This window comes from Oncorhynchus keta, chromosome 32 (assembly GCF_023373465.1).
Source record: "Oncorhynchus keta strain PuntledgeMale-10-30-2019 chromosome 32, Oket_V2, whole genome shotgun sequence".
NCBI lineage: Eukaryota > Metazoa > Chordata > Actinopteri > Salmoniformes > Salmonidae > Oncorhynchus > Oncorhynchus keta.
This window is the reverse complement of record NC_068452.1, coordinates 26,240,247-26,256,342: the sequence shown is the minus strand read 5'-3', so window position 1 is coordinate 26,256,342 and position 16,096 is coordinate 26,240,247. Positions and strand designations below refer to the sequence as shown.

Here is a 16,096-nt window from a genome sequence, read left to right as displayed (position 1 = left end):
ACACAGTACCCCTGATGTAGGCAGACAGCATAATGGCCCACACAGTACCCTGATGTAGGCAGACAGCATAATGACCCCACACAGTACCCTGATGTAGGCAGACACCATAATGGTCCCACACACTACCCCTGATGTAGGCAGACAGCATAATGGCCCACACAGTACCCTGATGTAGGCAGACAGCATAATGGCCCCACACAGTACCCTGATGTAGGCAGACACCATAATGGTCCCACACACTACCCCTGATGTAGGCAGACACCATAATGGTCCCACACACTACCCCTGATGTAGGCAGACAGCATAATGGCCCACACCGTACCCTGATGTAGGCAGACAGCATAATGGCCCCACACAGTACCCTGATGTAGGCAGACACCATAATGGTCCCACACAGTACCCTGATGTAGGCAGACACCATAATGGTCCCACACAGTACCCTGATGTAGGCAGATAGCATAATGACCCCACACAGTACCCCTGATGTAGGCAGACACCATAATGGTCCCACACAGTACCCCTGATGTAGGCAGATAGCATAATGACCCCACACAGTACCCCTGATGTAGGCAGACAGCATAATGGTCCCACACAGTACCCCTGATGTAGGCAGACAGCATAATGGCCCCACACAGTACCCCTGATGTAGGCAGACAGCATAATGGCCCCACACAGTACCCCTGATGTAGGCAGACACCATAATGGTCCCACACAGTACCCCTGATGTAGGCAGACACCATAATGTCCCCACACAGTACCCTGATGTAGGCAGACACCATAATGGTCCCACACACTACCCCTGATGTAGGCAGACAGCATAATGGCCCACACAGTACCCTGATGTAGGCAGACAGCATAATGGCCCACACCGTACCCTGATGTAGGCAGACAGCATAATGGCCCACACCGTACCCTGATGTAGGCAGACAGCATAATGGCCCACACCGTACCCTGATGTAGGCAGACAGCATAATGGCCCACACCGTACCCTGATGTAGGCAGACAGCATAATGGCCCCACACAGTACCCTGATGTAGGCAGACAGCATAATGGCCCCACACAGTACCCCTGATGTAGGCAGACAGCATAATGGTCCCACACAGTACCCTGATGTAGGCAGAAACCATAATGGTCCCACACAGAACCCTGATGTAGGCAGACAGCATAATGGCCCCACACAGTACCCCTGATGTAGGCAGACAGCATAATGGTCCCACACAGTACCCTGATGTAGGCAGACAGCATAATGGCCCCACACAGTACCCTGATGTAGGCAGACACCATAATGGTCCCACACAGTACCCCTGATGTAGGCAGACACCATAATGGTCCCACACAGTACCCTGATGTAGGCAGACACCATAATGGTCCCACACAGTACCCCTGATGTAGGCAGACACCATAATGGTCCCACACAGTACCCTGATGTAGGCAGACACCATAATGGCCCCACACAGTACCCTGATGTAGGCAGACACCATAATGGTCCCACACAGTACCCTGATGTAGGCAGACACCATAATGGCCCCACACAGTACCCTGATGTAGGCAGACACCATAATGGTCCCACACAGAACCCTGATGTAGGCAGACAGCATAATGGCCCCACACAGTACCCCTGATGTAGGCAGACAGCATAATGGTCCCACACAGTACCCTGATGTAGGCAGACAGCATAATGGCCCCACACAGTACCCTGATGTAGGCAGACACCATAATGGTCCCACACAGTACCCCTGATGTAGGCAGACAGCATAATGGCCCCACACAGTACCCTGATGTAGGCAGACAGCATAATGGCCCCACACAGTACCCCTGATGTAGGCAGACAGCATAATGGTCCCACACAGTACCCTGATGTAGGCAGACACCATAATGGTCCCACACAGTACCCCTGATGTAGGCAGACAGCATAATGGCCCCACACAGTACCCTGATGTAGGCAGACAGCATAATGGCCCCACACAGTACCCCTGATGTAGGCAGACAGCATAATGGTCCCACACAGTACCCTGATGTAGGCAGATAGCATAATGGCCCCACACAGTACCCCTGATGTAGGCAGACACCATAATGGTCCCACACAGTACCCCTGATGTAGGCAGACAGCATAATGGCCCCACACAGTACCCCTGATGTAGGCAGACAGCATAATGGTCCCACATAGTACCCTGATGTAGGCAGACAGCATAATGGCCCCACACAGTACCCTGATGTAGGCAGACACCATAATGGTCCCACACAGTACCCCTGATGTAGGCAGACACCATAATGGTCCCACACAGTACCCTGATGTAGGCAGACACCATAATGGCCCCACACAGAACCCTGATGTAGGCAGACACCATAATGGTCCCACACAGTACCCCTGATGTAGGCAGACACCATAATGGTCCCACACAGTACCCTGATGTAGGCAGACACCATAATGGCCCCACACAGAACCCTGATGTAGGCAGACACCATAATGGTCCCACACAGTACCCCTGATGTAGGCAGACACCATAATGGTCCCACACAGTACCCTGATGTAGGCAGACACCATAATGGTCCCACACAGTACCCCTGATGTAGGCAGACAGCATAATGGTCCCACACAGTACCCCTGATGTAGGCAGACACCATAATGGTCCCACACAGTACCCCTGATGTAGGCAGACACCATAATGGTCCCACACAGTACCCTGATGTAGGCAGATAGCATAATGGCCCCACACAGTACCCCTGATGTAGGCAGACACCATAATGGTCCCACACAGTACCCCTGATGTAGGCAGACAGCATAATGGCCCCACACAGTACCCTGATGTAGGCAGACACCATAATGGTCCCACACAGTACCCCTGATGTAGGCAGACACCATAATGGTCCCACACAGTACCCTGATGTAGGCAGACACCATAATGGTCCCACACAGTACCCCTGATGTAGGCAGACAGCATAATGGCCCCACACAGTACCCTGATGTAGGCAGACAGCATAATGGCCCCACACAGTACCCCTGATGTAGGCAGACAGCATAATGGTCCCACACAGTACCCTGATGTAGGCAGATAGCATAATGGCCCCACACAGTACCCCTGATGTAGGCAGACACCATAATGGTCCCACACAGTACCCCTGATGTAGGCAGACAGCATAATGGCCCCACACAGTACCCCTGATGTAGGCAGACAGCATAATGGTCCCACACAGTACCCTGATGTAGGCAGACAGCATAATGGCCCCACACAGTACCCTGATGTAGGCAGACACCATAATGGTCCCACACAGTACCCCTGATGTAGGCAGACACCATAATGGTCCCACACAGTACCCTGATGTAGGCAGACACCATAATGGTCCCACACAGTACCCCTGATGTAGGCAGACACCATAATGGTCCCACACAGTACCCTGATGTAGGCAGACACCATAATGGCCCCACACAGAACCCTGATGTAGGCAGACACCATAATGGTCCCACACAGTACCCCTGATGTAGGCAGACACCATAATGGTCCCACACAATACCCTGATGTAGGCAGACACCATAATGGCCCCACACAGAACCCTGATGTAGGCAGACACCATAATGGCCCCACACAGTACCCCTGATGTAGGCAGACAGCATAATGGCCCCAGAGAAGAAACTGCCACCACACAGATCCCCAAACAGAAACATGTGTTGTCCCAAAGCCAAGACTGGGTCTTTCACGGTTTCGGTCTTCACCGTTCGACTTTCGTAAGCAAAACATTTGCTAGGCAGTGACAGAGAGTTAGAACATTAAAATGTGAAACACGTTGTGGTCTGCCACTTCTCATTAAAACATCAATGCTAATCAAAGCCTTAAAATAATTTTCTAAAGATGAAGTACAAACACCTGCCAAAACAGACATTTAAAAACAGAAATGTATCCTACAGCCGTATGTACTGCCAAAGTTACCATTTGTATTCAATTAAATGGTGGATCAGGTGAGCTAAAATAAAGTTGGGAAGTAGCCTGAGGGTCATAACAAAGAACTATGTGAGGTCGAGGAAATCCCCAGGGAAGTGCTTGTTGATTATTATTGGCATTCACTTTGTGTTTTAGAACAGATTTGTCTAATGGCCTAGCTTTAGAGAGCTGGCCACAATAAAGGTGAACATAAGAGACTATTTACAGATGCCCACAAACTGTGTGTGTGTGTGTGTGTGTGTGTGTGTGTGTGTGTGTGTGTGTGTGTGACACTGGAATCAGGGTGCACAATCCTCAGGCAAAGCTCACTTTGACAAGGAAGGGGAAAATGAATCAAGACTGATCCCCCTTGCTGCAGATAAGGCACCAACCATATGCTTGCAGGGATAATCCTTCTTTCGTGTGTGTGTGTGTGTGTGTGTGTGTGTGTGTGTGTGTATGTGTGTTTATGTCAGCCATAAATACTGTTGATAGGAAAAGCTAATAACTCACAGGGGCTCTAAGCATATCCAAAATACCTAAAGTCGCATTCTGCTGTTTCAGTGAAAGTGGTAATAATCCATGTTAATCAGACTGAAATAGAGCTCCCTGTGGGCATCCTCTGACTACTAGATTAGTGATGTTTATGTTCAGAAATATACATGGTCAAGGTCAAATTAACTGTAAGTTAAGAATCTAGGGTCAAAATCAGCCCATAGCCCGGTACTAAATGCAAACCAATTCCCGCTATTGCCAAACAATCCAATCAATTCCTTGCTGATATAGCTAGAGAAAAACACTCTTCAGTGAGGCTACTTGCCGATCCTACTGTACATGGTTATAAAGTACTGAAGCCTTATGACTTCTGAAAGGAGGAAACTGTACATAGAGTTGACCTCTGGTAGTCCCAGCAGGGGTAGTTCACCTACCAGCTGTTTCATAACCAACCCCAGAAGATGCATTTAGCCTGCAGGTTTGGTGTGACCAAGCACCCTCAGTCAGGGAGGTAAAATAATCACATCTCCTAGAAGCGGTCTTGAGGGGGGGGGGGGTTCTTTAAATGGAAATGCTAGGACATCGCTGAGGAGAAATTATGATCTTCAGAGCCAGAGGTAACAGACATTAATAATTGTCATCATTCACTAGAGCCTATACTGTATGCATCTCAGTGTTCATTTGAAGCATCGTTTTATCCTTCACTTGTTTGTAACAATTACAAAAACACTGGCAACTTTGTATTTGTAGTCAACTTTGTTCCGATGTTATCTGCGGTCACAGAGACAGATAAACATATTGTTTCTATGTTTAGCGGAGATCTGTGTATAAAGTGAAGCAGAAGGGCAACAAATGCATCTAACGACGCAATTAGCTGTTAAGAGTGGTATGAGGCCGTCGGTAAATAAAGAGGTGCAACTTTAGTAACAAGGCTTTTGGGAAACAGCTTGGAAATCTAACCATGCTACTACGAAGGTTCTAACCATGAACTTAATATGCTTTTGGGAAACTGGGCCCTGGCGTCTCAGTATCTGGTGGGGCCTTCTGTGTTTGAAACAAGATGGAGTCCACATTCAAACAGTTACTGCTGCTGCCTTCACACCTCTTCATCGAGGTCTTACTCAGGAGGAAGGGTGTGGGGTAAACAAGTCTCAAATTAAATCCTTCTCTCTGGGCCTGGGCTCCAGAATGTGAGCACCCCCCCACCAAGCCTTCCCCTCGGGCTGACTGTTTTAAATAGTAGGCCAGCTGGCTATGGGGGCTATATCCAGCTACCCTTCACTGGTGCAGACGGCGGCTAGGGTTACTCACAGATATCCCTGCACACACACAACCTGACTCCACACATATCTTATGTTAAAGATCTAGAACCTGTTCAATATCCTCAGTGCATTTGAACACATAAAAACCCAAGTTAAAACTGAAAAAGACGTTTCGATTACATGAAGAGAACTTCCAAGCTTTGAAAATGAACCTCATCTCCTGAGACATAGGACATGTTGCATACATGCAAATGTCCATGTAATGTGCCACAGTACTTCAGTTCCCTGTCCTTCCTCTAATGCTGTATGGCCAGTTGTAGTGTTTCTGTCAGCCACAAGATGGCAGCGTGTATCATCCCAAACAACACTGATAGTTTTAGTGGTCCACAATGTTCAATCCAGCTGCTGTGTACATCTGGCAGCATGTGTTCAGGGCCAGAGATGGAAGAGCAAGTAGGGGACATAGGAATTCAGGGTGATTAAACTCTTATGAACTCTTGGTGCAGTCATCCTTACTGTCACGAGTGTCACGTCCCTTATTCCTGGTCAATCACATTCACGGTACATGAGGTCAGCTATATGGTTCAGGTGTCAAGGTTTTCCACTAATGTTTCACAGTTGGGGAAAAAAAACACATTTAGACTCATAGCAGTGGACTTTAAATGCCTCTTGATCTCATCTCTCTTTGCTGCCCCTCGTTCATTATCTGTTTCCTCCCTTCCAGTCATCCCCTTCAATTAATCTCTGTTCCTCCTCCTCTCGTTTGACAGCCTTGATGTGTCAACATATCAAAATATGAACAGATAAGGAATTGAGGATACATCTACGTCGAGAACACAACTGTCGGCTGCAATTATCCAAAAATCCACATGCCAACACCCACAATTATAGAAAAACACATCAATCAATCGCTTAATTATTCTCTGCTTACATAAGGCTCCTCGAGTGTTACAGATAAACGCCAGGAAGACATTTGTTTCCAAGGAAACAGACGTCTTGGAGGGTTCGGGTTCACGTTTTTTTTTGGCCTAATGGGAGATCTATCAACGTGCCTGTGAGCAGGGCATTGACCCTGGATACTTCTGTGTGTCGCTCTGAATGGGTGTCTGTTGGATGACTGGTATGATGTAGTTGTTGAGCGGCTTCACTGCAAGTATATTGTAGGTTTCGGTTAAAAATTAAAATAAACAGACGTCCAGTGTCTATGCTGAGAATCAACTCCGTGCTCTGTGTGGAAGTGTCAGGAGGAGACATTTTTAAACGTGGAGGAACTAGCTGAACTAGTTCATTAAGAGCACAGATGTCTGCCTCCCATTAGAAAAGGTTTATCTGTGGTGTGCCGTGACCTATTAAACATGACCCAGGCACCTAATCACACCTGACTCCCTACAGACACTTCACACTCCTCCCCTCACCTGTCAGAACAGCAGACTAAACGTGCAGAGCATGCTCACTCATAATGGAGCCTATGTGTGCGTGCTTATCGGCAAACGTACACCGACACCCACACACCCCGATTAGCATGCGATCCATTGGTGAACATTCAGTCACAGAGCAAGATGGAGATCAGAGTGGAGTAGAACACAGTGTCAGGGCAGCAGTGTCGAGCCCTGCTGTGTTTTGAATTACAACTGCGGTCTGGGTGTGAGTGCAGTACCTCGACAACCACTACACACTTGATCTCTCAGGCCTCTTCCATAGCAAGGTGGTTGGACCCGGGCCAAATTTGTCAATAAACAGCCATGTTGAGCTGCCTGCACTTCAGTGAAATATTGGGACAAGTATGTAACCTCTAAAATCTGAAAATAACTGAGCATGTGCAGTGTTGGGGAAGCTACTCTGAAAATATAGTTTACCAAGCTACCAATTACTTCACACTGGAAGAAGATAAGCTACATTAAAGCTACCCCTAAGAAAAATATAGTTTACTGAACTAAAGTTACTTTGAACAAGAGGTTAATTACATCCAAAGTACTTTGTGATAAATAATAATATCTAAATCTGAAATATCAGATCATTGAAAATAAGAATTTGTTCTTAACTGACTTTCCTAGATAAATAAAAAAAAGTTTTTAAAATGTTAACAAAAATATATATATCATCTTTTAGCTGAAAAGTAATGTAGCTAGCTAGCTTCAAGGCAAAAAATTGCGTTCAACTACCACCAAGCTACTGCAAAATGGAGTTAAATGACAAGTTGAACTACATGCAGTTCACTACTACAACACTGAGCATGGGCGTGTACGCTCGGGGATAACAAAGTTAGAGCTGCAGTTTGCTGCTTTGGCTGCGGTAATAAAATGTTAACTATGTAAACTCACACAGCATTTGATGATCGCATGAGTGGAAAGGGTGAGATGAGTGGAAAAAGTGAACACGATTAACTCAGACTTGTATTGCTCATGAGAGCATGCTGCTCTTTTTAACATTTGCTTGTCTCACAGCTCCCCTTCGCTGAGATGCTTGTGGTTTAGGATGCTAGTGTGATTTGGTGGAACAAAGGGCTTTTCAATGTTTCCAGTGCTGCTGACTGTGTTGCTCAGAATTGTAATCTGTGAACCAAAAGGCTTCTCAACAGCTTTTACCCCCAAGTAATAAGATTTCTGAACAGGTATTCAAATGGCACCCGCCAACCCCTCTTTTATGCTACTGCTACTCTCTGTTTATCAAATATGCATAGTCACTTTAACCATGCCTACACGTACATACTACCTCAATTAGTCCGACAAACCTGTGCCTGTATATAGCCTCGCTACTGTATATAGCGCCTCTACTGTATATAGCGCCTCTACTGTATATAGCCTCGCTACTGTATATAGCCTCGCTACTGTATATAGCCTCGCTACTGTATATAGCCTCGCTACTGTATATAGCCTCGCTACTGTATATAGCCTCGCTACTGTGTATATAGCCTCGCTACTGTGTATATAGCGCCTCGCTACTGTATATAGCCTCGCTACTGTATATAGCCTCGCTACTGTATATAGCCTCGCTACTGTATATAGCCTCGCTACTGTATATAGCCTCGCTACTGTTATTATTCACTGTCTTTATACTGTTGTTTTTTATTTCCTTATCTATTATTCACCTAATACTTATTTTTTACTTAAAAATTGCAATGTTGGTAAAGGGCCTGTAAGTAAGCACTTCACTGTCAGGTCTACACCTGTTGTATTCTGCGCATGTGACAAATAAATAATAAAAAAACTTTGATTTGAAAAGGAGAGAGTAGCCCCCACGTTTAAACTTTATTGCCTACACACACACACACACACACACACACGTTCCTATTTTCCTCATATCTGTAAAAATAATTTAATACACAAGCTCTTCCTCCTCATGACTTAATGAGAGAAGCTCAAGTTCAGCTGGGTTTTATTCCTGCACACCAGCTTCTACTCCTCTTCATCAAGTGCACTTTTTCAAACTGCATTTCAGGTACCCTTTGACCCAGAGTGCCAATGAGTAAGATACAACTCTCATCCCCCTCATTGAGCTCTTTCAGCTAGAATTCTAACAAATTTGCCATACAACTCTCCCTCCTTGACCAGAGACCACTGTGGATACTGTGCCAAGTGAGAGGATTTATGAGAGCAAACTGTAACAGTTCTACAGTTCTACCTACATTATACAAGTGTTTACACAACACAGAGCCTCAGACGGAGTAACCTGTCCATACTTCATAGCTGCAGTCTTGGTTTTCATTTTCTACAGTTCATACCAGTAGCTTTCTGATAAAAGTCTTCGCGCCATATAGCATCAGTCCACCTGGGTTTTAATCTCATCAGTGGGCTTGATAGCAGTTGCCTGGAATCAGAACGGGCACTCACCGTTTTTCCTGTCTCTCAGGGGCAGCAGGTTGGGGGCGGGCTGCAGCGACAGCTCTTGCAGCTCATTGGTCACTGCCTCGCTATGTGGGCTGGGGGCGGAGTCAGACGATGCAGGAGCCGAACCACTTGGGCCTGGCTCCTCCCCTGCTTGGGCCTCCATGATCGCAGGGGGGACAGAGGGTGGCTGATGGACAGACCTGAGAGAGAAACAAAATAACACATTCATCAAAATTGCCTAGAAGTCTCTCGCCATCTTACTAAACTGGCTAGAACATCCCTCCTTTACTTGTATCCCCAACTGCTTCCTGCCTTACATCATCTGCCTGACACATTCCCAGGGCTCCCCTCCAATTCACTAGCCTGACAGAGTGTATGAGCCCTAATCCAATAGGTTAATGGGTCTAGCTGCAGAACGACCAGCCCATCCCCATGGCAACCCACCATAACAGGCAGGACCGCAGATGAAACACTGGGCCCAGCCAATACTGCAGAGGACCAGCTCCTTGCCATGGCAACGCCTTACATAAACACCACCCAATGCAGAGAAATGTACAAAATCACACGCTAACGGATTCAGAGGAGCAGCCTAAAAACAGACATAGCCTTGGAATGAGCGCTCAACTTGCTACTGATGGGCCACAAAGGTGCTCTTGCCAACCTCCAGCTAATCTGTCACTTAGCAGTGTGTACCGATACGGTCTCCTACACTAAATAGCAATGTGACTTGATGGAATGCAGTCTGTATCCACATGCCATTTTTGCATTAGTCATGTGGTGAGCTTTACTCATAATGCATTCATTGTTAAACTTATTTGCAGTTCTCAGCAGGTAAAACAGCAGCATATCTAAATAGCCATGTTTAACAGAATTTGGTGCAGCAGTTAATTTTGCTGCTGTGCAATCTACTGTAATATAACGCTTTGCATAGTGTTACACTGCCATCCATTGTCTTCTTGTTTAGTGCCTCACCCCATGGTTAAAGGCCCAGTGCAGTCAAAAAGGTGATATCCCTGTGTTTTATATATACACAAAAATATAAAACACAACATGTAAAGTGTTGGTCCCATGTTTCATGAGCTGAAATAAAAGATCCCAGAAATGTTCCATATGTACAAAAGGTTTATTCCTCTCAAATCCCTGTTAGTAAGCATTTTTCCTTTGCCAAGATAATTCATCCACCTGACAGGTGTGGCATATCAAGAAGTTGATTAAACAGCATGATCATTACACAGGTGCACCTTGTGCTGGGGCCAATAAAAGGCCACTCTAAAATGTGCAGTTTTGCCACACAACACAATGCCACAGATGTCTCAAGTTGAGGGAGTGTGCAATTGGCATGCTGACTGCAGGAATGTCAACCAAAGCTGTTGCCAGAGAATTTAATGTTCATTTCTCTACAAAAAGCCACCTCCAACGTGGTTTTAGAGAATGGCAGTACATCCAACAGGCCTCACAACCGCAGACCATGTGTAACCACGTCAGTCCAGGACCTCCACATACAGCTTCTTCTCCTGCGGGATTGTCTGAGACCAGCCACCCGGACAGCTGATGAAACTGTGGGTTCGCACAACCGAAGAATTTCGGCACAAACTATCTGCATGCTGGTCGTCCTCACCAGGGTCTTAATCTGACTACAGTTTGGTGTCGTAAACCCACTGGGGAAATGCTCACCTTCGATATCCACTGGCACGCTGGAGAAGTGTGCTCTTCACAGATGAATCCCGGTTTCAACTATACCGGGCCGCATGGCGTGTGTGTGAGCGGTTTGCTGATGTCAACATTGTGAACATGGTGACGGTGGGGTTATGGTATGGGCAGGCATAAGCTAAGATCACAACTGCATTTTATCAATGGCTGTTTGAATGCAATTTAAACGGTTGCGAACAGTGAAAATGTGATGATATTTGGATGAAACCAGTTAATAGTAGGTTGATCCAATGTTGAAAAATGACGAGCTGGTACGTTGACAAAGTTGAACATAGAGTTACCCCAGGAGGCAGGATTTACTACCAGCTTTATACAATGTCACGTAAAGCTGGAAATGTCAAACACCTATGGTAGTCTTATAATCCTAACTCATTTAAATATGTAGAACCGGAACAGTCATCACATGAGCGCATCATACGGCTTTGTTTACAAACTGTTAGATAGCTGAAGCAGAATGATACATAATCCATGTCAACTGTGACTTTTAGCAAGCAAGCTACTTACCAGCATGCTGGAAAAAGCACACTGTCTTGTGGCTGGATGCCAGTGTTAATTTACCGTTACACTATTCTCAGAAGAATGAAGACAGCTGACAGCAGTGGTTGCTTTTCATTTCAGGGGGACAGGCTGCACCGAAAATTACAATCAAGGTGCTTTATCAATTGGGGAGAACATTGGATGGGTCTTGCCAGGAAGCTGCTGTACCATCATGGACAGTGGATCAGTGGATGTTACAAGCTCTGACCATAATGTACGTAACAGAGGTTGAGGAGTCTGACACGGTGGCTGTAACTGTGGCTGTTTTGACTGTATATTTTCTGTAACACACCTGATAGTCACTATATGGTTTTTGTTCTTCCATCCCTAAACCACCCTAAGGTATGTATAGTATTTGTAATTGACCTCTAAAAAAATCATATTTTTAACATTCCATTGTGTTGGTTGTTGTCTTACAGTTAATGCAGCTTGTGTCTTTGGGGCTAATCGTGATGATTAAGGGGGGGGGGGATTATTTCCATCTCCTTTTTTCTTTCCACTCATCGAGCTGTAATAAGACACTGGAGAAACTCCAACATCTACTCTGTCTGCACTGCTTCCCAGGCAAACACCGCAGCAGGAATGCTGTGATACTAAATCGGCTTTAGCAAGAAAAAGGGGATGTGGCGTAGGAAGGGGGGATGTGGCGTAGGAAGGGGGGATGTGGCGTAGGAAGGGGGGATGTGGCGTAGGAAGGGGGGTGTGGCGTAGGAAGGGGGGTGTGGCGTAGGAAGGGGGGTGTGGCGTAGGAAGGGGGGTGTGGCGTAGGAAGGGGGATGTGGCGTAGGAAGGGGGATGTGGCGTAGGAAGGGGGATGTGGCGTAGGAAGGGGGATATGGCGTAGGAAGGGGGATATGGCGTAGGAAGGGGGATATGGTGTAGGAAGGGGGATATGGCGTAGGGAGGGGGATATGCTGTGAAGCCAGACATAACATACTGTAAGTCATAGTTATTCATTTCAAATATAGAGCATTTCAGGCACACAAAAATTCCAAATACAAACATTGAAAAGTTGCACTACAAAGTGCACGGCCAAACCCGTCTGCCCGGTCAAATGACTTCTAACCATTTATTTCTCATGAGTGTTCATGTTGATCAATATTTCAGCTATGCTGGCCTATTGCAAATAATCAAATCTGATCAATACATACAATTCTGAACATATTATCCTTTATAATGCTAATGCAAGGGCACCAATAAATTGTACAGTATACTTATTGTATGCTGTTTTCATGTACATTCCCCTTATGTCTAAGGTGACTCAGGCTTGACTAATTCTGGTGAAGAAGCGTATCAGTGAACTGTAATCTGTAATTAGTTACAAAAAATGTGGTCCATTGTTTACCTGGTCATCAATAACTTGTGGCCCATTGTTTATCTTGTTACCTGGCAATGTACACAAGGATGTTTGAAAGAGCTGGCAGTCAAGGAGAACACATGAATGTAAACTCCCCGCCCACTCAGCCAGTTCTTTCGGGCTTACTGATCGTTATAGATGAGAGAAGGTAAAAATGTATTAAATTCTGAGCATGTTTTAGTCATTAAAAGGCTATTTTTACTTGGGAAATAGGATGACTGTGCGGGACCTTTAAATCAACATGGAAGTAACCTGAGCCCGATGGGCGGATTAACACAGCTGCCCTCTGTGAACCAAAATCACAACAATAGCTTCCTGCCACTCGAGCCATGTTCCAGAGGCTTCCACCCTTACAATCTAGCTACAACTGTTGGAACACGTACAAAAACATATTATGCTGTCAGGACAAGCGAACGCCACCACTCCACACTTTTCAAGCTGAAGGAGAGGTCACCAGAGAAGCATTGCATGGGAAGCCTGAGTTCACACAACCTTTGAACTCCACTGGTCTTGACTGGTGACCTTCCCCAGGGCTTTTCAATTCTTCAAGAAAACAGGTTATTTTCAAACCGGGCTCTTTTTAAAAAAAACAGGTTCATAATATACTATGTCATTTTCCATGGCAACCCATCCCCTTTCGTCAAACCTGTTCCGCTGCCCTCATCCACCTCTTGCCGTAGATAGATGTAGGCCGAGGCTGTGCGGTGAAAGGGTGCTGCTTATTAGTAGCGAGCAGAAAATGAGTTATCCATCTTTAACAAACTGTCACACTCTTAAACAGAGTGCTTTAATCAAATACACTTATGATAATTCAGTTCTACCAAAACCATCAACCCAGTACATAATTAAATGGAAATAGTTTCGCTAATATTTAACTAAGCCAAAAGATGCCGCAGGGACTGTCCAGAAAGCTCTAGTGAAAGTGACATGGTAACCTGAAGGGTTGTTGTGAACTTGTGATAGATACAATGATACCCGATAACAGAAGACAACAGAACGATAGCTAGAAGAGCCATAAGAATGATAAGACACTGGACTGTTGTCCAGGTAAACCATGTTGACTTGACAACCAGTTGGGAAACAGTCAGTCATACCAGAGAGGAAGTCCTGAGACAAAACAGCTGACAGAACTGTTTAAACAAACCCAGATTTATTCAAAACAACATACCCAGAGATCCTAGACACACTTTAATCCTGTACTTTCAGAGACTCGTTTTACTTATTATAAATGACCTTGATCATGTGCAGTTGGAGAGTTTTTTACTTTCCCTTAGAATGACAGCATGCCACACCTGTAGCATGTGCTGAGCACTAACAGAATGTATCACTGTGTTGCACAATGAGTTACAGCATCCCTCAACAGGACCACATGTGACTTATTTCATCATTTCAAGATATTAGGCTAGCTATGTGTTATTGTGCTTCTGTATCTTGTTCATAGAATTTCTCCCAATATTTACCCAACTTTGGAGTCTTTCACCTGGAACCCAGGTAAATCCCTTCATTTGATAGACACTGATCTCAAGACCCAGAGCATTGAGCTTACACTGTAATGCTCTCCTGTTATCAGAACTCTAGCCATCTGAACACTTTTTAATACCTTGGATTCTGGCTTTGGTCTTAATGGTATAGACCTACAGTAGTATATCCCCTGCCAGGTTAATACTCAGTAGCCTAATGTTTATTCTAGCATTAAGAACTGTACAAGGATCATCCTAGATCTTTAGATTGTTTCTTGAGTTGTAAAGCAACTGCAAAAGACAGAGCTTATCTTTCAAGACCTTTATTACCAATACAACTTTTGGAGATAAAGGCCATCATGTCAGGAGACCGAAACCAACTCCACACGGGCATCTACCTGCCTACCTATGAAATACAAAAACACTATCGCGACGTTGGCCTGGGGGTAGGTTTATGATACCTCTTCCCCCCCTTTTCCTCTCTCTCTACCCTACTGATGTTACATTTGCAAACCCCTTGGTTAACATAGAGATTCTGGGGACATCAGAAGGGGAAATTAACTATATACTGGTAAATCTGACCAATTGAGCATATGCAGTGGTACTTAATGAATATGATGTCAGTTCGGTTGTCATCTGAGACATTCTCATCAATGATAAGATGACCAACTCTACAGTGTAAAGTCTACACATCAGAGTTATCGGATTCACATGGAATTGTTGATCAATTTAAATGTTTGAATATGAAATTATTCGTGATTGGATTAAATGTGATTTTAGCTTCTAAAATGTGAGAATTGGGTTTTCTTGAGTGAATTAGGCCCGACTCAGTGGCCCGCCCACGTGAAGAGACAAAGGTTGTAAACTATGAAACACACCACTTTTCTCCCTTCCTATATAAAGCCTTGACGACAATATAACCTCCTGTTCCGAGGATGTGAGGATGACGGTCCGATGTCAGAATGGTTCAGATAATAACTACAGAACGAAACCAACATCAGCGTGAGCTTTGGTTGCGAATGGTATGAACTTTAAACTCTTATTCATTACAGAAGTGATACCTCCTAGCCGTTGAGTTCGCAACAGCAGCTGCAAACGCAGGTTAGGAAGGAACCGACAGAGTATCCCGTCTACCACACAACGACGTTACTACAACGTACCCAATTAACCAGCAGAGACATTCTTCAAAGGACAAAGGACTCGGTTGGGCAACACGGCCTTCCATCTACCACCAACCTACCGAAGTTCAGAGTAAATATTTATTGCATTTTCCTTTTCCAAATGGGCGGTAATTTAGAATGCATCAGATACTGTATTTACGATAGCACAGCTTCTCCCTGTGTCCCTCAGTCTTCCCGCTCTTTCACTCAAACCCAGCCCCTTTTCTTTTGTGTAACAAGCGGTCATATCTGTTCCGCCCGCAAGGGACGTTTTCCTTTGACATAATTTGTCATTTTCCTTTATGACGTAATTTGTAATCAAGTTATGATTAATTCTGTGTGATTAGTTAGGTATTTAGCAAATAAATAAT

The 16,096-nt window shown here is 45.2% G+C and overlaps 1 protein-coding gene across 4 annotated transcripts in view; it reads right to left on the bottom strand.

Moving 5' to 3' along the window:
• The window catches only part of LOC118365441 (myocardin-related transcription factor A-like), a 49,867-nt gene that overhangs the window by 29,695 nt on the left and 4,076 nt on the right, over nt 1-16,096 (bottom strand). For all 4 annotated transcript variants that reach the window (XM_035747645.2, XM_035747651.2, XM_035747646.2 and 1 more), the window contains one exon: nt 9,505-9,701. In XM_035747645.2, the coding sequence (XP_035603538.2) occupies nt 9,505-9,664 (160 nt within the window). In that variant the 5' untranslated portion in view covers nt 9,665-9,701. The remainder of the gene's footprint in view (nt 1-9,504; nt 9,702-16,096) is intronic.